This window comes from Polyodon spathula, chromosome 49, assembly GCF_017654505.1.
Source record: "Polyodon spathula isolate WHYD16114869_AA chromosome 49, ASM1765450v1, whole genome shotgun sequence".
Taxonomy (NCBI): domain Eukaryota; kingdom Metazoa; phylum Chordata; class Actinopteri; order Acipenseriformes; family Polyodontidae; genus Polyodon; species Polyodon spathula.
In genome coordinates, this window is record NC_054582.1 from 620,265 (window position 1) to 641,968 (window position 21,704).

A 21,704-nucleotide genomic window follows, 5' to 3' on the forward strand; every position below is an offset into this window, starting at 1 on the left:
GGGGACATACCATTTGTGCCTAGAATATCCATTTAAAGCAAGCATTGCTGGTAAGTATGTGTGAGTGAAGAATCTGAATATATTATAATTTTGCTAACCCTCCCCCACCCCCCGGCTGCAGAAGCTGTCAGATGTCACTCACCTGTTGCTGCGTTGATGGTGGCCGGCAGGCTTTCCTTATCCTGTTTCACAGCGGTGACCCCGAGCCCATACTCTGTGCCTGGCTTCAGATCTATCGAAGCACAAAGACAGGTGCCGTTTACTGGTGGGGTTATTATTATTATTATTATTATTATTATTATTATTATTATTAATAATCTTGAGTTATACTGAGATCTAGTTTCCGGTGATTATCTTTTGATCTTCTCTGTTTAAAAGTGCACGGGATCGAAGACTTTTTAAATGCTTTTACATCCCAATGTCATTTGGAAGTGATCAGTCTTCCCTCCGGGATAAGATGCAGTTGGATTTTGTTGGATCGGTTTTACAGCACTGGGGAATCGCCTATCCTTGTTTGTCCTGGGATTACCCTGAAACAATCCAGGGAGTTTTTCTGAATCTAAAAAAACACCCAGCTGTGGTTTATCCAGCAATAGGTATATCAAACCAACCCCTAATCCTTAATCAGCTGCTCTTGAATTTGACTTCAGAATCTACGTTTGAGTGCATTACGCTCTTGTTGATTTTAAATCTTCTTTGAAAGAGCCATGAGATTCTTAACATCCACAAAGCTAGACCTCGGTTTGATAATTCATCCCAACCTTCCGACTTTGAGCAGCCACACTGCCTAATTAATGGGTGAACAACACAGGCTGAAGCCGCTCCATTCCCATTGCCGTCATTAGCCATCACGTTGTACAGGCGGCGTGAACAGCCTATTAGAAACACTTATCTCTTCTGTTAAACAAATAGTCTTATTGAGAGATAAGTGGGTAAAGACAAGGCACGTCCATGGGCACATCAGCACCTTGAAAGATGAATTAACACATAAAGGGCTTAAAAACCCAACTCCACGCTGTAATTAGGGGTTCTTTCTGTCTAGTTGCTGTCATTATTGTTTATTAGTTTGCACTAGGGTTTTCAGTAGGCGCCTCACAGCATGAAATCAGACATAAAACAATGAGAGTAATTATCAATGAAATCACAGGCGTTATTACAGATAATAACTGCATAAAAACCATAGGTGTTTGGTGACCTTTCACAGCAATTAGGTGAAAAAGCCTGGAGCAGTTTGCAGTGCCAATTCATTACACAGACTAGAGTACAATGAACTAGCTCAGCCAGGAATTAGGCTCTATTAAATGAGTAACAATCTTTTTTTTTTCTGTCTAACTAAGCTTTGCACACAGAAGTATTTAGATGATTGCCCAGCCACTGTAGATTTACATCAAAGAGCCCCCCCACCCCCGTGCTGGATTTTGAGAAGACAGCTCCATCTGTACATTGAAGATCAATGTTTCCACTGAAACAAGCTGGAGATTTCAAAGCTCCCACAGGAAAGCCAGGTTATTTTCAATGCTCCATTCGGTATGGTCTGTCGACCACATCCAGTCACGTTCAAAAAGAAAGCTACACACCCACCAGTGCCACAGCTTTGCTTAAGTGGAATGAAGTCTGGGTTCTGTGGAAATATGATTCCAGGAAAGTAAACAAAAACACTTGCTTGTTGGCCTGCTTTGTCTAAGAGAACTATTTCACTAAAATTAAAACAGACGCAGATAGACTGAGGATATACTGTTGAACATGGCTATAGTGTTGAGGTTTCCGAAAATTATCATTGCAAAAAAAAAAATAAGATATTGCGGTAATAACGACGCAATTTCTGTGCAGTACGATTTCCTATCTGCATTGGAAAAAATGTTACCTGTTGATGACAAAAAAAAAATCTGTTCTGATTCTAGTGTACATTTAAAAAAAAATGTAAATGAATAGCAATTTTAAAAGCTGGATCTTTGCTAAAGTAATTCCGCCAGATTTTTCCATTTGCTTCAATGTGTTTTGGACGTGTTTCAGCTCTTGTACATGGGGGAGGAGGAGGATGTGAACTTGGCTGTGGTAATGGAATTGCAGTGTGAACTTACCAGATCATCATACATTAAATATGAGGCAAATGTACCACATTAAACATTAGAAAAACAAATGCAGTTAATACTGAACCGCTATCTGCAGTTTGGTCCTGAAAGCACAGTATCCAAACTAAAGTGGCCTGATTTTTTTTTTAAATATAATTTTCATTTAATATTCATTCTTGTTGTGTAACTCCTCCACTACACATAAATCAACGTGCATTTTAAAAACCAAAAATAAATTGAACACATTTAACCAAGAATGAAAAGTCTAAAGCTGAGGGAGAACAAAGCTACTCCCAGGAGTCCGGGAGACCTAGTATGAGGCGATTTTGTTGTATCAAACCCCAAGTCTCCCCTGATGTTCCCCACAGTGGCCTTAAAACCTCGTCTCCCCAAACCACTTTCCAAGCCACAAACTGGCTTTGTGTTCCCTCAGCTTAAATTAAACAGCAAACAATGCACTAGTAAGACCTCATCTTGAATATTGTGTTCAGTTCTGGTCACCTCGCTATAAAAAAGATATTGCTGCTCTAGAAAGAGTGCAAAAAAGAGCGACCAGAATTATCCCGGGTTTAAAAGGCATGTCATATGCAGACAGGCTAAAAGAATTGAATCTGTTCAGTCTTGAACAAAGAAGACTACGCGGCGACCTAATTCAAGCATTCAAAATTCTAAAAGGTATTGACAGTGTCGACCCAAGGGACTTTTTTGACCTGAAAAAGGAAACAAGGACCAGGGGTCACAAATGGAGATTAGACAAAGGGGCATTCAGAACAGAAAATAGGAGGCACTTTTTTACACAGAGAATTGTGAGGGTCTGGAATCAACTCCCCAGTAATATTGTTGAAGCTGACACCCTGGGATCCTTCAAGAAGCTGCTTGATGAGATTCTGGGATCAATAAGCTACTAACAACCAAACGAGCAAGATGGGCCGAATGGCTTCCTCTCGTTTGTAAACTTTCTTATGTTCTTATGTCCTTAACAACGAAAAGCGTTTTCAATATTATTTTTAAAGAAGGCAGATTTGCACCCAAGCAGAGGGTGATTTACGTGGGCTTTGGATTTATTAAATAAGAAAGACAGAACTGAGCCCCTTACCAGTGATCGTGGCCTTGGTGGTGGCCTGCCTGCCTCGTGGCACAGTGATTTCTGCGTGGTCTCCCCCGGACAGAGATGCGTATTTAATGCGGTAGCTGTCCACTGCCGCCTTGCTGTTCCTCCACTCCAGAGTGATGCTGTTCTCAGTCTGGGAGATGCGCTGCAGGTTCTTGGGAGCGTCCAGCTCTAGAACACCAGCACAAACAAGAAGGGGTTCTAGAGTGTTCACGAGATTTTTAAACGGGTCTTAAACAGTGCCTAAATATTTAATCTGCGACCCTCCCGAGTGCTTTATTTTATACATTTTGATTCTGCTCCCGCTCTCCTGACAGCTGCCCTAGGCTGAATCTGGAAGGCACTGCTGTCGGGTCAAAAGGGGGAAATATTCCTTCGGTTACAAGATATTAAATGCTGAGAAGCATAATTTTGCACATGCCTGCATTTCAAAAGCCTGATGTTAGAGATCGAGATAAGGTTGATAATCCCAGATTCAAAGATAAAAAACACCAACCAAACAAAAACAGAGTTTCATTCTCAAACAAGAATGCCTTTGGCCATCCTTTAAACACTAGCACAGAAAGTGCCAGATATGTTTAGAAAAAAATATTTCTAAGCAGCGTGAGGGCTAATGAAATCTATAACATTATTTATTTAATGTGTAAATGGGTTATGCTGTGCAACAACAGATAACTTATATCCTTGAATAAATAATGAATAGCAGATTGTGTTTTACTTTCAGCATGCTGGATTCATCCATTAAATAAACCATCCTCTGTCCATTGCCTAGACTCGTGGCGGTGGCGGAGCCGAGCTGAACAGAAACAGGGCTGCAGCAAGCTGCAGAAGCAGCACGCCGGGGCCCCTGTACTCTGGACCTTGGAAACAGTTGTCATTGGTTGTTTTGTGTGCATTGGTCTGTTTTATACTTGATTTTCATGAATGTATTACTTTGTTTCTGATATGATGGCTGCCTGTCTCCAGCCAGGTCCTTTAGGACTGTGTTTAAATGGCCTGGTTAGGTTAATATGTCACTGGTTCCAGTCTATATATACACACACACAACAATAAAAACTCTTTACATTTACAGTCTGAGAGCAATCATGTTGCAGATGAGGCTCTGTGGCGTGGGCCTACTGTCTCACCTGTAGTGAAGGACTCTGAGATGGGGTCGCTCCTCATGCCCCCCCTCTTAGACACCAGCGAGACCTCGTACTCCGTGTTCGGCTTCAGGCCGTCCACGTTGTACTGGCTGTCCGTGCCAGAGAGCTCCACTGTGGTCCTGTCTGTCGGCTGACCGCTGGGCATGTAGGTCAAGCTGGTTCCATCCACCTCAGCGACGGGCTTGACCCAGGTAATGAAGGCGGTCGAGTCCGTCACATCCTTCACTTCCACTTGGCTTGGGGAGTCAATCCCTGGCAGGGTTAAAGAGTCTTTAGGCCGGCTAGGTCAGGGAGGGTCAAGAACAGCTTCTACCGAAGGCCATGGCACTTAATCTGTGAGCTAGACTGAGATCTGACAGAACTACACGTCAATAGGTATGAGATTATGCTGTCATTTATGAAACTTGAATTAAAAAGCAGGGGCTAACCAGCGGGATATACATATTAAATTCCTCTTTATCTTGGCATGCCTACTGTCACCTCAAAGCATAAATACGAAGCGGCGTGCATATTTAACTGATTGTGGCTGGCATGAAAAGTGAACATCATCCATGTGAAATGAAATCTGTCTGAGCTGGGGGAAAAGAAAGCGCAGCTTTGCTTATCATAAATAGATCAGGCAGCAACACAGTCCTGTGACTGTACTGGTAACCCCATACAGTTTGTAAGACAGCAGCAATGGCGCTGGGTTTGAACTCGCCCTCAGTGTTAATTAAACATGCCTGCCTGACAGCTTTATCTGTTTTTCAAACTCCAAAGGGCATGCCCCGTGGGGTTTACAGTCCAATAAAAGACGCGCATTTTCCAAAGAATGTTGAAAGAGTCCGGCTGCAAATTCTCAGTGGGACAGTCTTGCCATGGCTGGTCCCATTTATTCCAGTAGGGGTTCCTGCCCCCCCCCCCCCCAACATACAAAGGGGGGAACAGGAGACTCTGCTGTTTAGTCTACTGCCCGCTGAGCCGAGGGCTTGTTCTCCTGATTTAGGAACATGTGGAGGGAGTTACAACAGAGCTTTAGTATTTTAAAGCCTCAGACCGTAATATGCTTTCTATAATAAATTTCGGCTTGATATTTCCTCTTTACTTGTCATGTTTAAACACTCTCCTCTTAGTATTCTTGTTATTATTGTGTGTGTCGTGGTGGACTTTTTGACTACCATTTTTTATTTCCACTTCTAACAACCCCCCCCCCCGTGTTAATAAAATATTCCCTCATGTTTTTTTTTTGAACTCGTAAAGAGCAGTACCTATTCAAGATGACCAGAGTTCCAGAGCCAGAGCTAAACTCTACCCCCTGAGAGGCCACCCATTAGCTCACTGCGGACCCTGTCAGCCAATTAGAGCTCTTGGTTTAAACGCTGCGTTTGTGACTCACTCGTGATGACGTTCTTAGTGGCTGCAGGTCCTTGGGTCTTGTTCTTCACGGCATACAGTGAAACCTCATATTCCTGACCGGGCCCCAAACCCGACTGTACGAAGGACGACTCGGGGCGAGCCAGGCTGCTGATAATTTCACCATTGTCTTCTTTCTGTAATTTTTAATACGTGACTGGTTTAGTTTTTAGGTTCAGAATTCGATTTCCCCCGCTCCCAGCGGTGACCCTGATGAAAAAATAAATGGTCAAACCGAATCTTATTGGAAATAATCATTTTTCAAGATTAAAAGTTCAGATAAACCCTGCTGAAATTAAATCTGTCTGAGCTGGGGAGAAGAAATCACAGCTTCGCTTATCATAAATTGATCAGGCAGCAGGCAACAGAGTCCTGCGATTGCACCAGCCAACCCCTTCAAATTTATAAGAGTGCTTGTGAAAACAATTTGATTTAATGTATCCTTATATTATCAGAATGTAAAGAAACATTCATATCTCAGCGTCAACATGATGGATCTGTTTTATAGTATTTGGATTTTTATTAAAATAGAATTGAATTACCACTGGGATTCAATTTGCTTCAGCAGCATGAAATAACTCCCTGTAAATCTCATAGCTAGCCCATTAAAAAAAAAAAAAAAAAAAAAAAAAAAGTCCAGAGGGCTTTACCGTTGTTTGACAGACGGGCTGTAATTTCCAAAACTATAAACTCAAGCTGCTGCTGAATAATGCATCACCTACAGTTTCCTCTACAAAGACAAAAAATGTGTTGGCCTCGGTACCACCTATAAATAAGAAAATATGTTACGCATACACCAGCAGCCAATCTACTTTCTCCTTAAAATTTGCACTTTTACTTTTAAAAAGTCGATATAGCAGATGAATACAGTCAATGTACTGTACGCTGCAGTCCCATATCTGTCTTATAGTTGCTATCATGTCTTCCCAAGTCACTAACATGGGCTCCACAAACTCACACATTTTCCAAGGGACATGCAGACACATGCCGGGGACTGCTGGATGTGTTCAGTCAAGAGGCTTTGTTTCATTAGATCTGGGCTTTGTACCTGTGGGATGTTTGCACTGCCGTGAGTTTACACAGCTTCGGGATTGCCTGGGGTTTACAGTGTAACGGCACCGTGGGTGCAATGCTTAACCGCTCTTTACTAGACTTTGCTGTGATTCAGCTGCTAGGAGCTCCGGTAACAGGCAGTCCCACTTACCGTGTTTCTGAAAATGAGTTTCCAGCCGTCAAAGGAGATGTCCAGGGGGTCCCACATCACCTCCACTGAGGTCTCCCGGACAGACTTGAACCTCAGGCCTTCGGGCTCGGGCATATCTGCACACACAAACAATACATTTGACTAGTGCCCTAGAACAGGTCGTAATGCGCACCCTGCAAAAGTATCCCCAGGAGCCCTCTTCAGCTCTGCAATGTGACACGAGCGGGGATGTGACAGGTTTCTTCCCCAGACTTACGCGTGGCAACGCGGGCGCTGACAGGGATGCTCTTCTGGTTCTTCAGGATGGCGTAGACCTGCACCAGGTACTCTACGCCTGGCTCCAGCTCAGGGATGGTGGCTGCGTGCTGGTCCCCAGGCACGCGGAATTCCAGCTCCAGACCGCCGGGCGCCGTGGGCACGTAGGTGATCAGGTACTCCGTCACAATCTTCTCATTGTTCCAGGTCAGGTTGACCGACTCAGGGGTCACCTCGGTCACTGTCAGGTCCTTCGGGGGGGAAACTGCACCGACGCGGGAACACAAAACCGATAAGCGTTTAGGACAGAGAAGATTCAGATCCGGGTGAAATTAGAAATTCTGTAGAATGTTTTTAGAATTTCTCACAGTGAACTGCTTTAATATATAGAGGTTTTCTATAACACTATGGATGCAATGACTCACACAAATTATATTCTCCTGTGTTTCCAATGGAGTGCAATGCATACATTCAAAGACACTTAATCATATACGATATACCACACCTAAACCCCAACCCCTAATTTGAGTAAATAATTTCTGTACACGAAAACATATATTTGCATGTCTTGCAGTTAAACTCCTGTCCAATTGTCACTAAGTTACTTAATTAATCCACCAAACCTTGGACAAAAAAAATATCTACTTTGTTTACCAGCAAATTAGCAAATGATAAGACCCATGAGTAGAAGGTAGGATCAGAACAAGCAAGGCATGCACTTGAAAGTACTATAATTACAGGGCAGTGCATCTATAGGTTTAAAAGTTTCATTTTCAAATTATTTTTGCACGATATCCCCCTAACCCTTTTCTGATACAACTGTGTACTTACATATGTGGTGCAAAAAGAATTACGCTTGAAGTACATTGTAAGTATGCATAATAGCATTGCCATTGTGTGCAAGTACACATGCGTTTACAAAGTAACCGCTATGTAAATAGACAGTAACTATTATTTAAAATGCATGTTACAGAATAGAGTGCTGGCTAAATATGTCTCGATGCTACATTCCTGATGCCTGATGTAGCGAGACTAATCCTTACTCCTACATATGGATTCTTTCCATGATCTGTGACCCAGGCTTGTAAAGGTAGCTGGAGATATACAGAAACGAGCCAATGTGTGCATCACATATTTTTGTAAAACAGAAACATGACCAGCACTTGAAGCTGGATAAATTAATACATGTTATAAAAATGACACGTTAACGTCTCAGCTTTTCCTGTCACTTCTGTCTAAAGAGGAGTGTATGGTTTAGTTTTCAGACCACTCTCTTTCCTGCTCTCAAAAAGCTTCTCTGGTCGTAAATGCAATGTTAGTGACTGGTAAACAAAAAATATAAATGAATGCTATAAACATTTAACTACCCTAAATTAGATGAAATCAGTCCATTTTCAAGACTATTTAAAACAGATTTAGGCTTAACATGTAACAACAGTCAATTAATAACAACAAGAAAATAACAACTTTAGGGGAGGCTGTCCAATACAGGGGTGGGAAAGCCTTATCATCTATCACTGTATCAAGTGGCTACGGGACTCCTGCTTTACAAAATGGGAGAAATGTTTTTTTTTTCCAAATTGGTCAGTGAATAAATATTATCCCTCCCTGGGACATGCATGTAAATAACATAGTTCCTCTCTAGGGTCTGAATCTACCAGCCTTTCTTGATTTGAAATCAAAGACAAGAACAACAACGAGATGGAGAGCTTACCGTCGCTGCAGTCTGCCCCGATAAATCCCTTTTCACAGATGCACTGCCCGTCAACACAGCTACCTCTGTCCTTGCAGCTATTAGGGCATGCCAGCTCACTGCAGTCCTCTCCCATGAAGCCCAGGTCACAGACGCACTGCCCGTTCACGCAGAGGCCCCTGTCGTTGCAGTTATTCAAGCACGAGAGCTCTCCGCAGTCTTCGCCCATGAAACCATCATCGCAGATGCATTGCCCGTCCACGCAACGACCCCTGTCGTTGCAGTTATTGGGGCAGGAGAGCTCTCCGCAGTCTTCGCCCATGAAACCGTCATCGCAGACGCATTGTCCGTCCACACAACGACCCCTGTCCTTGCAGTTATTGGGGCAGGAGAGCTCTCCGCAGTCTTCGCCCATGAAACCGTCATCGCAGACGCATTGCCCGTCCACGCAACGACCCCTGTCGTTGCAGTTATTCAAGCACGAGAGCTCTCCGCAGTCTTCGCCCATGAAACCGTCATCGCAGACGCATTGCCCGTCCATGCAACGACCCCTGTCGTTGCAGTTATTGGGGCAAGAGAGCTCACTGCAGTCCTCTCCCACGAAGCCCTCGTCACAGACGCACAGCCCATCCACACAGCGCCCCCTTCCGAAGCAGTCGTTAAGGCAGGTCTTCTGGCTGCAGTCATCGCCGGTGAAGCCTTCATCGCAAACGCACTGTCCGTCCACGCATTGGCCGCGGCCTAGGCAGTCGTTGGGGCAGGTCAGCTTGCTGCAGTCTTCTCCCGTGAAGCCAGCGAAACAGACACATTTCCCGTCAATGCACTCGCCCCTTCCGAAGCAGTCGTTGAGGCAGGTCTTTACGCTGCAGTCTTCTCCGGTGAAACCTTCCTCGCAGACGCACTGCCCGTTGACGCACCTTCCTCTGTTTTGGCAGTTGTTGGGGCAGGAAAGCTCGGAGCAGTCTTCTCCCATGAAGCCCTGATCGCAGACACATTGCCCGTTGACGCATTGGCCCCTGTTGTTGCAGTTGTCCGGGCAGGCCAGCTCGCTACAGTCCTCGCCGACGAAGCCAGGGTCGCAGATGCACATGCCGTTCACGCAGCGACCTCTCTCCTTGCAGTTGTTGGGGCAAGTCAGCTCGCTGCAGTCCTTGCCAGTGTATCCAGCACTGCAAACGCAGTGCCCGTCCTCGCAGTAGCCGCGGTTGTTACAGTTTCCAGGGCAGGTCACTTCACCACAGTCCTCTCCGGTGAATCCTTCCTCGCAGAAGCAAACGCCATTGACGCAGCGGCCTCTGTCGTAGCAGTCGTTGGGGCAGATGAGCTCAGAGCAGTCGTCGCCAGTAAAGCCTTCATCGCACACGCACTCGCCGTCCACGCAACGGCCGCGGCCCATGCAGTTGTTGGGGCAGTTGGTCTGGGAGCAGTCTTCTCCGCTGAAGCCCTCGGCGCACACGCATATCCCGTTGATGCACTGCCCGTTCTCACTGCAGTCCACCGGGCACGTCTCTACCCCACAGTCTTCACCCATGAAGCCCACGAAGCAGACACACACGCCATCCACACAGCGGCCCTGGTCCTGGCAGTCGTTTGGACACTCGGCCTTCGTGCAGTTGGCACCGGTCCAGCCTGGCTCGCACACGCAGCTGCATGTCTCTGTGCTGTAGTTACCATGGCCATTGCAGTAAGGTTTTGTCTCTATAGCACCTGCGGACAGCAAGGGTATGAGTTACTAAGGCTAGCTCCACTACAGTGTATTTTACAGAGGGTTAATTAATGGGAAAATAGAGTCATTCTAAGGCAACCTTGGTGAAAACCTAGGTGGTTGGACCAGCTATTTCTAAGGTCAGTTCCTTAAGAGCAAACAGTGACAACCCAACCTTCCACCCAGCCACCCACTCACCCAGCCCATATGGCTGTGCCTTACCTTGAGCTTGGGACTGACAGCACCCAGCCCCGCTGCCACACTGTTCCTTTAGAGAAGAGACCTGCCCCTCCAGGAGCTCCAGCCTGCTCAGGAGGTCCTTGAGATCGGGGGCGTTGGCACAGCCGCAGGCCTGCCGGGGGATGTTGATCCGGTGGGTGAAGACGATCTGGTTCTCCCCATCCAGCGTGTGTTCAACAGACTGACCATCAGAGGGGGCTTGGGGCTTGACCTCTGGTTCACCGGGAGAGTCCAGGTCGACGGAGCACAAGGAGCTTGAAGGGACATTGATGTTGTAGACGTGGTTGAATACCACAGGTTTGTCTGGGGAAGGCAGGGTGAGGTTCTCCTCTGTTGGGGTGACCAGGACCTCCCTCCTGTGACGGATGACCTTCTTGATGAGCCCAGCATGGGCGCACTGCAGCAGCATGCATACGGCCAGGCAAGCTAGGATGTGGCCTTGAAGACCCATGGTTGTCTGTTAATCTGTGCCGTTCGCAGGGCAGCCGATTGAATAGGGATGTGAAAAAACAATCTTCTGCTGTGTTTAGTTTCTGGGCGAGGGGGAGGAACAACCTGAAAGACAATAAAATGAGAGCTTAGTGAGCGAGTGAGCGATTCACAATTTAAAGGATTGTCTTAAAGGACCTCAATTCATTAGGAGACAAAGAATGCAAGTGGAGAGCTGGGATTAAAATACCTGCAGTTTTAATTGGATTGCGTTTCAGTGACCGAAGAGAGTCACTTTAGAAAGATAAAGCCGTGCTTTGGAAGTGTTTTACTGGAGTTGGAGTGTCTTAAGTGGCTTTTCTGTGTAAAGGTCTACACAATACAGTACATGCCTCGAGGCGTCACACTACAGTGCTTCTGAAAGGAACACAACGTTTTCACATTTAATCAAAGCACTGACCATAACATTCCTCCTGAGAAAAAAAAAGAGATAATTACACCTAAGACTTTTCAGAAGTTTCCCAAGACGTTTCCAGGTATATATTTACCTGTTTGGCCTACACACAGGTAGCATTTATCCAGACGGGAAGAGGTGAAAGTTTATGGCCGTAAATTATGGGAAACTAAACCTCTGAAAGAACTCATTCCCTCATGATTGAGGTATTTTCCTTGTGCCTTTTTATGACCGTAGGCTATCAGGTGACTGCAGGTAACACCTGTATTGAGTGAAATGACCTCCTTTGTGGCATCTGCAACACTGCCCTGCCCGTTAGAAGTATTTTAACAGGGAGTTGGGAGATGAGATTTATCATGGTCGCAAAAGCTTTGGAAATTGAAGCTGAAATTGAAGCTGAAAGCTTTGGAAATTGAAGCAGCCCATACCTGGAGGTGCAAGCATGGCATCAAACTAGAAGGGGCATTGGACTGAGGGTGCTTCCTTACAAAAGGTAAATACAATAAAACTGTTACCCATCCATTCAAAACCAAAGCTTTTCTTTTAGGAAAATACAGTTAGATCATAAATTCATGAACATCTACTAACATTTTAGACCTGATGTTACAGCTTTCCTCTTCAAACAAGGGAAGACTCTTCATTAAGACTTGTGGACAAATGACTTCAAATAACCAGACACTGGCATTGCCGATAGGATCGGTGAAAAGACAGGGGATCTCGAGATACTGTTGAGAATTGAAAATTGGATCGGTATGATACCAGTAGTGAATGCACCAGACTCGCCCGGCTGTTTCTGAGATAAGGAAAGCTTTGCAAAGTGCAGTTTTGCGTGCATTGCTCTGTTTATAAAAGCTGCTGTGGAATTAAGTGTGTCAGAATAGTCAATGTCAGATTTAGGATAGCAAATGTTGGCTCAGATTCTCACCCACCTATTACTTTATCTACCTACAGTTCTTACTGATGAATGGCTCAAATGATAAAGACTAAACAAACTAAACCCAGAACTAGGGTTGTGGTACAGAGCTGTAAAAATAATCAAGCATGGTGGTCTTGATTTGGAAACGGTCCATGCTTTGTACATTAAAACTGCATCAAGGTTTTTCACAAGGCACGTTGAAGTTCTTGCTCGGTTTTTAAATCCCGGAACCAGTGCAATTAAAGGTCTGGCATACCGGATACGGCCAAACTACAAGGAATTCTACAACAGCTTTGAAATTCAAGGACAGTGAAAAGAGAAGTGCAGGAAGCACAGGAGGGAAACAAAGAAGGAAGAAATCCCTTCACCTAGCCAAGCGTGAGGTCATCTGTCTGGTCTCTGAAGGAAGCCGGCCTCTGGGAATAATTAGCAGCGGCTAATTTGCCAAAGGACACTGGTCTCTTGACCCTCGGATCAGGGATTATTAAAGAAATGACATGACTATTCCTAACAGGTGTGAGTATCATTGAACAGGATCTGTTGTTTGAGTAGGCAGCCCACATTAGAAAGGTGCTAATGTGTCCACCAGCTATGGCCAGGGTGCAGTGTCGTGCTGCTGGAAGAGATAAGGGTTTTCCCTCCAGGGATGAATGACCTCAGTTTATCTCTTGCCAGTCTGTTGCAAGCCAGGAATTAAATCCACAATATAGCTGGAAAATGGCTTGGCAATGATGATCTGATTTAATTCTGGCTGGCTGAGCTAATTTTTCAGTTTTTTTTCTTTTAACTGGATTTTCTCCATCACTACCTGAAAGAAAAGCAATCTTAGAAAACAGTCAGTGCTGTCGTTTTCTGCTTCTGGGGATAGCAGTCTGCACGGAATGAAAGATTTAGCATATCAAAGAGCATTATAAATGCCTCTATAATCAAACACACGCATGTGATGAAACCTGTGCACTAACACATCCGTGCTCATGCACTCACATTGTAACTGGACAATGGTAATGGCGCAAGCACAAATAGTGCCAGTTCTTTTAAACATTAAAAAAAAAAACATGTGTGCCATCTCATCTGTTACTTTACAAGTCTGCTGGGTTTATCATTGTGACAGTTCTGGATGACCACAACTAAGACTGCTGGCATCCAACTTCTAATGCAGGAAACCCATCATCATCAATCCTTGAAGAACTGAGAGGAAACAAACCCACACTGCCCTTAGCTTTTTTCCCAGTCATCTTGCCAGAACCAGTTTCGTAAAAAGAGCCTTTCTTCCCAAAAACAATAGCTTTTTTTTTTTCGTGTTTCCAAACCTGACACATTTTTGCCCAGTGGGATAATACAATACTCTTAAGAGATTAAGAGAATGGCTTTATTATACACAGTCGGTCTGCTCTCTGTTGTGAGTGGGAATAGTCAATGAAGTGGGTTTTTCCCGTGAATGTATCGTCCATGCAGAATCACTGTATAAGCTTGCATTTACTGTCTGGTGGATGCTATAGGGTTAATGTGCTTTGCCCTTTTGTTGGGCTGTAGTTTGGCTCCAAGACCTCAAGCATTGTAACTGCAGAGATGCACCACTAAGAAAATTGGCATTATTGCGACTACACTTGGAAGCTGTGAGCATCGCATTGTTAGGGATATTTCACAAAGCTGTTTTGTCTGATGGATAATTAGGCCCATTTGGCTCATTTGGTTCAAATTAGGGCCATTTAAAAGCCCTGGCAGCCCAGGAAGAGGATGCAGGAGCGGTTTAGCCTTGCATGCTAAGTAAATGTTTGGACGCTGGAACCTTTTCTGAATTTAAAACACTGGAGAGGCACTTACTGTACAGTCAGCAGGAAGGACTTTTTCACCCCTGGTCGTTACACACCATCGCGATAATACTGGCTTAATTCTAAATAAATACAACAACTAAGAAGAGCTTGCATTCTTAATGAATGCCGATAGATACACCATGAGTGTGGGCAGAAAAGGCATTGGAGCCCGTATTGAAGTTGTTCATTTTAGATTTCCTCTTGCAGAAAATAAATATTAGTGGTTAAGCGAGTCCTCGAAGCGTTGCGTCACATAGACTGCGTTCAGTTACAAGCTGTGTCGCGTAGAAGTGGCTGAACATGATGCATCACAGACCTTATAGGACTATAAAGGGTTATAAAGGGACAGGGTTAATATGGCAGGAACTCCAATATTTGCTCCTGTTAAGGAATGGGAAGTGGCACGAGAGCTCTGTTGATGGCAATGATAAGAGCAGAGGTATAAAAGATCGGATTCCGCAGTTCTGGTCAATATCTAAACAGACGAGGTAAGCCAACAGGACCGTAGCTGACACGTTTGCACATTCGTCTACCAAGTAGGGTTTTTTTTATTTTATTTTATGGATTTCCTGCCAGACAGTGACTCGCTGTTATCTTGAAGAATCTGCGCCCTCCTTCCAGTTGTGCTGTTAAGTTTAGTCTGCTGCGGCCCTTTTCAAAGGAGCGTGCCTTTTAATCTCCTCAGTGAAGGATAAAAAGATGGCAGGATGTGTATGCAAGATGTGAATAAAAAGCATCAGTCCACTTACAGTTTCTGCTGACTTTCAAAGCTACAAATTCTGTTTTATAACTTCATCCCGGAGTCTAATATTCCTTTGGAAACTTTGCAGTATTACAGCTCCTGCACCACGATGGCTTTTCCAGCTTCGCTTTTTCATTCATCCCATATTGCGAACAGAAGTTTCCTTTTAATTGCTTCTGCAGGATTCCTGCATGATTGATGGCCAGCCCTTTTCGCTGGGTGTATTTTATATTGATGTGTGCACCAGACTTTGCGGCTTATGCAAGGCACCATGTTGAGACGCTGTCGTGCTGAACTGGAATTTGGGAGAAAACATTCTCTAAGCACACACGGGTGTGTAGAAAAAAAAAAAAAGAAAAAGAATATTGTGCACCTGGCATGCTTTTTTTTTTTTTTTTTTATAAAATACATAATCGTTTATTTGTACAGCTAATGGTAAAGGCAGAACATGTTTAAATATGTATTAGGACTGTCAAGTGATTAAAAAAAAGTATCATGATTAATCTTAAGATTACAAATTTTAATCTTAGGTAATCTTGGTTTTAATCACAAATTTAATGGATACAATTAAGATACAATTACTGCATCCATCTCATTTGTTGTATTATTATTATTTATATTATTATTATTATTATTATTATTATTATCCAAAAAACAACCCAGGAAATGAATCATGGTATGCTAAGAGGGTGAAGACAGAGGAGTGCTCCGATAAATTGTATGCATTAATCGCAGAAGTTAACTGCGATTATTAATATATATATATATATATATATATATATATATATATATATATATATATATATATATATATATATATGTGTGTGTGTGTGTGTGTATATATATATATATATATATATATATATATATATATATATATATATATATATATATATATATATATATATATATATTCTTTTTTTTTCTATTACTTGGCCTTACCCAGCACATGATTGCAGATAGACAGTAGTGGCGCAACACAAATCATTTGTGTGAATAAAAGAGAAACACTGTCTAAAAAATGATGAACCGTAGACACAAGAGGGATGGGCTCCATTAAGAATATCACTGTGTCTGCAAAAAAAAATACAAATAATGAACCCATATCTTGCTGTGATATCCATCAAGCTGCACTTCAGGCTCTTCCGAACTGGGGCATGGGAAAGAAATGAGACATCTCCTATAATCATGAAATACAGGACTGCATTACAAGACTATCCTGGATCAATCACTGGATTCTGTGCATGCGTAGTGACAGATCTTGATGTGATTGGATGACGATTGATTGAAGACCCTTTTCTTTTTTAGTTAAATGGGAGAATCCTTTGCAGCTCAGGCGGTGGATCAATGCAATGACCTGCCAAAGTTTAACAGGCTACAATGGAGCACTTTGGTGCCAGCAGAGAATCCAGCAAGTCTGTAGTGATTTGATCCTTCTGGGACAAAAGCCACTAAACCAAAAACCATGCTTGCACCCCCCACCATTTACCTACACAAAGCTAAATGCTTCACTCAAAGCATGTTCATAGAGTTCTCGTAACTGTTTAAAACAAATTCTAAAAATGTAATAAAAATAAATTGCGCCCGAAGGGGGATATATTTGTTTTATCGCATACTTTTTTTTTATTACACCCCGTAAGTAAATGTGTTTCGTAGAATATCACGCCGATTCAACAGTAAGTAATGATGCTGAGCACTTTGTGTCAGAGTCTGAGCCCCTGGCATCGTGGATTGGAAGCAGATGGTTATTGATACAGCCAGATATCCGATACAGGCAGCTTGTGTGGTTCCTTTGCTGCCGGTTAGCTGCCTCATGTTTACATCGCAAAGTGGGGGGTGGGGGGGAGTGGGGGCGGATTTATTGAGCCACAGAAAAGAGAAGAAAAGGCCCTTTCATGCATTCAGTGCCAAACCCCTTAAACACAAACCTGCTTTGCATTAGAGAGTGAGCGCCTCCTTTATTAAGATGTATGGATTGTTAAGTTGCTACTGGGATAGCAAACTGGCAACGGTCCACTAAACTTGTTCCAACAAAGGGTTAGTATTCCTAGTACTAGCTGAAGGGAGGAAAGCACATTTGTGGCTCATTATAGAGGAGGGCATTTGATCTAACTATCACGCTAGTGAAGGGGGATGTCTAGTTTGTTAGTTTAACCTCTGCTGCTCAGGATTGGGTGAACACAAATCTCTTTCATTGATTCACAGAGCAGGCTGCTGGAGAGGCAACGGATTGCAAGGGTTTGAAATGTCTTTCTGACATCACAAATACAATCTGAGGGACCTATCCCTCAAGGAGCCATGGGCTCACTGTTAGGGGAGTGCTGTCCAGGGTCATTCCATACCCAGGCAAGTGTATGAAAAACTTCAACCCCTTGAAAGATCATTGGATATGCAATGAAATGGAACCAATAGCAATCTCCTGATCCTTCTAAACATCAGATATGAAATGACCTTGCAGTACAACACTGCATCAAGACTAAGTGCCTTCTCCAGCACAATATTTGCACAATTAGAGTATCCCTAAAGGGAAACACTACTGTATTAAACCTTGGACACAAGAAATAAACAATCCATTAATTGTTGACCATCAGCCCATTACTATTTGCAACAAGAAAGGGGTTCTTAACAGTAACAGCTTGCATCTGAATTGCTGCAGTCTTGTTCGATACTTCAGCTCCTCCTCCCTAGGCTCTGGCTCTCTCTGCAGGAGCTATGCCTGGCTCTAAGGGAGTTCCTCTGTCCTTGGTCCTTATTCTTCTCTTTTAAACTGTGCTGCAGTGCATGAAATTTGAAATGGAACACTGGGAATTTGGAACCCCATCAACAGTCTGGGCCAAGTTCTGGAATTCCACTTGGGGGGTAGAGGGTATTATAACGCATTATAACTTCCAGATTATCGGTTTCTATTATAAGAGAATGCAGTGACTACAGGTCTTTAGATAACAGGGATAACTTTGCTGGGATGTGCTTGATGTTCTACCATGTTTACTGTACACTTTCATTGACCACGCTTTGCTTTACCAGGCTGGCTTTGATAGCCTTCCCTGTCCTTCCTTATCCATACACTACACTGTGATGATGGCCATGGGGTTCAGTGGTAGCAGCACAGCACCTCTGAACAGCAGAGAATCATCTGCAGTCACTGGGGGAGGTTAGCTGGGCAGGCTTCTGTCCTGCTCCTTAGGAGCAAAATCTGTCGAAACAGCTGCCAAATCAAATGCTAGGATGTGCCTGTAAGGCTTGGACTATTTAAAAATATAACCATCTAAAAAAAAAAAAAAAAAAAAATAGATAAAAACTACAATTTGGTTCTGTTTAGTTTACGTTGAAGCCATTGTTTACCTTTGGTTTTACAATAATTTCAATACGATTTCCACAAACTTATACCACTTTGAATTCAATTACAGCTAAGTAAACAGCTTACAGTTTTCTTGATGGCGCTCTTGCCTTTTGTGGTAAACGTACTCAGAACGAGTGAGAGCTATCCCTCTGGTTTTCCTATGGATTACCCGCCACCATTCTTTTCTGTATTACAGGCGGTACTAATGTGGCAGTAAGAATAAAACAGCTAGGTGGCACTAATCAGAAGCCGTTTCTTTGAAGCCTGATCCTAGTTCTTGGCAGCAGACTTCTCCAGACAGAAAAATGCTACAGAGTGTTAAGCGACGGAGCGAGGGCTGTTCTGAAGCAATTGCAGGGAACGCTGGCCCTGCTGCACCACACATCTGTTTAGTCTGGTCCACACTGAAGTCACAGAGTGTCTCCAAATTAGGAAGCCAAAGTGTTTCAGACTTTCAGCTAAATTACGTTTTACACTTGTCTTTGGCTCTGAAAGACTCTTGTTTCCTGCCTGTCCACACATGACCCTGAAGCTGGTCTTCACTGTGGGGCGCTTAAGGAAAAAGTGGGCTGCCCCATCCCCTGAACTCTGGACAGCCACCATTAAAAACTCCCTTACAAAGACTATGTTGTCTTGTCATTACCAGGAATGTACTTCCCCTGCCCCCACTCATCTGTGTGAATAATATGGGATTTATTTTCAGCTGGATCTTTATGGTTTCCTGATTTGCACTGATGGGCTGGCAGGGAGAAGCATTGCTGTTTTTCTTAACCTTAAAGGGCCATTCCTAAATACTGGACTAAGAACGAGGGTATCTGTCAGAAACCAGCAAGCCATTGATTCCATAATGGAAGCCTGTCTTCTAATCCACTGCTTATCAACCAGTAAGAAGCAATGGATATCAAATAACGACAGTGGATGAGTTTGCATTCTTGGGGTTTAGTATTCAGGGTCGTGATCCCAAGCTGAAGAAGATGGGTCGGGTTTCCAGGGCTTGATGACTGTTTGATGGTTCACAACTATGTGTGTGAAATACAGTTCTCAAACAGTAAATTCTCATAAGTACAGAACACTATGACAAGACCAACAAATCAGGACCTAAAACAAGTTCCAGGCAATTTGTGTAAATGCTTAGAATAGCACATTCTAGTACATCACAAGCATAGGAATATGGGTGTGTGCGTGTGTGTGCATGTGTGTGTCTGTGCACATGTGTGCATGTGTGTGTTTGTGTCTGTGCGCGAGTGTGTTTGTCTGTGCACGTGTGCATGTGTGTCTGTGCATGTGTGTGCATGTGTGTGTTTGTGTCTGTGCGCGTGTGTGCATGTGTGTGTTTGTGTCTGTGCACGTGTGTGCATGCGTGGGTGTGTGTTGGGGGGTACGGGGTGGGGGGGTGGGGAGGCATGTTAATTGGAAACAGTAGTTGCCCAATGGGGTGAAGTTGAGGGAATGGAAAAACCCACAGATCATTTGGTCGGAAAAATGTGGAGCTGTGAACTAATTATCTCAGCTTTATGGCCGAGCTCCCCCTTTGAAGTCAAAGTGCAAATGTTTTCTCCACTGAATGCAATCAGATATGCAATCAATTATTCAATCAGACATGCTTTTCATAAATAGCACCGCTGGTTCTTTTAAAAGTTATTAACCTGGTACAGAATGGTGAAATACAAAACAGTTTAACCCAATGCGCCCCTTGCTACACTATGCATGAAAACCAGACAGCTTATTCACAAGGGAACCCAATGCACATTGTATACCGCTGCAGCATCTCCCATTGGAAGACACTGATCACGATGAGCAACACTTAGCAACCCAGTCATCCCTGTTCCCCAGGTGCTTCATACTGCCAACATGGGCCTTATTATTTAGGATTCCACCTGCTATTACACAGAGACCCCCGGGAGCTGCTTCATAGCACTCACTCTAATGTGAACGCTTTCATTTACATGTAAAACGTCTCCATCTTGTCTGCACTGGGCAGAGTCAAGCAGAGTTCACTTATTCTGCAGTAATTTGTGTTATCTTTTGCACTGGTGCATGCATGCAATGAAATGGACTGTCTGCATTATTTAAATAAAAGAAAGTCGACTCTTAAGTGTCTCTCTCTCTCTCTCTCTCTCACACACACACACACACACACACACACACACACACACACACACACACACACGGCTTGCTGGGAAGCACTCTTTCAGTTCTGAGATCAAGTACACTGTCACAACATGATGAGAAATACAGCTGCCTAAACAATTTGCGGCTCTTTCTTTTTTTGTAATGGCTTGTCTATTCAGAGGAAAACCCCTCATCCAAGCCACTTCAATGAAATGGGACACAGCAAATGTTTGAGATGCATTCCAGCCCAGAATAATCCTTTTAAATTACAACAGCTAATGAGAAATCAAGTAGAAGAAATCGGACAGTCAGATGTTGAATCAGTAGAACGGAAACACAAAAAGAATAAAACAGAAATAAATCATTTGCAGCAGCGGAATTGGTTTATCATTCCATACCGATAAATGAATGCAATTCATGAACTCAGGGCACCAGAATAGTTTCAGAATGAATATGAGACTTTTTCCTTTTCCTTTAAGCCTCTTGCACATTGCTTCCAAAGACAACACACTCCAAATACACCCAAGTGCTTAAAAGCATCAGCCAAAGAAGACTCTTACTGACTAATAAATATGTTCAAAATGACCTCATGTAAGAACACAGGTGTGCACACCTGGATAAGATAATTAACGTAATATAGCCGTCTACCGACAATAACGGTTTATCATGGCTAGGAATGAAGCTGAAGCTAGGAATTGGGATTTGGGAAATACAATGAAATCACGAAACAAAACCACTAAGATATATTCTCAAAGTTATAATTGGTATAAACTCGTGTTTACGTCGCACAGAGACAGGGAACGTCACAAACACCCTCTTCCAGACACAGAAAGCAAGCACATCAAGCTCAATATCCACACATGCATCTCTTTCTCTGCACCGGGGTTTCATTCTTTGTGCGATGCTAGCGTTCCCCAGCTCACAGAAGCGCTAGGTTACAGTACCGTTCTGTATGGGAAAAGCAGGTGAATGCTAACTGAATCCTAATCAGAATGAAAAAAAAAAAAACTTGACTTGGCTTCAAAAGTACAAAGACAACCTTGCATTCCAAATAGCACATTTACACACGCATAAGCTCTA

At 43.5% G+C, this 21,704-nt stretch overlaps 1 protein-coding gene across 4 annotated transcripts in view; it reads right to left on the minus strand.

Annotated features, from left to right (window-relative positions):
• Positions 1–21,704, minus strand: part of LOC121306733 (tenascin-like) — a 44,485-nt gene that overhangs the window by 21,814 nt on the left and 967 nt on the right. For all 4 annotated transcript variants that reach the window (XM_041238636.1, XM_041238635.1, XM_041238634.1 and 1 more), the window contains exons 2-9: positions 10,800–11,372; positions 8,894–10,579; positions 7,181–7,444; positions 6,925–7,040; positions 5,704–5,857; positions 4,311–4,580; positions 3,169–3,354; positions 143–232 (exon numbers count right to left, since the gene is read on the minus strand). In XM_041238636.1, coding sequence (XP_041094570.1) covers positions 143–232; positions 3,169–3,354; positions 4,311–4,580; positions 5,704–5,857; positions 6,925–7,040; positions 7,181–7,444; positions 8,894–10,579; positions 10,800–11,268 — 3,235 coding nt within the window. In that variant the 5' untranslated portion in view covers positions 11,269–11,372. The remainder of the gene's footprint in view (positions 1–142; positions 233–3,168; positions 3,355–4,310; positions 4,581–5,703; positions 5,858–6,924; positions 7,041–7,180; positions 7,445–8,893; positions 10,580–10,799; positions 11,373–21,704) is intronic.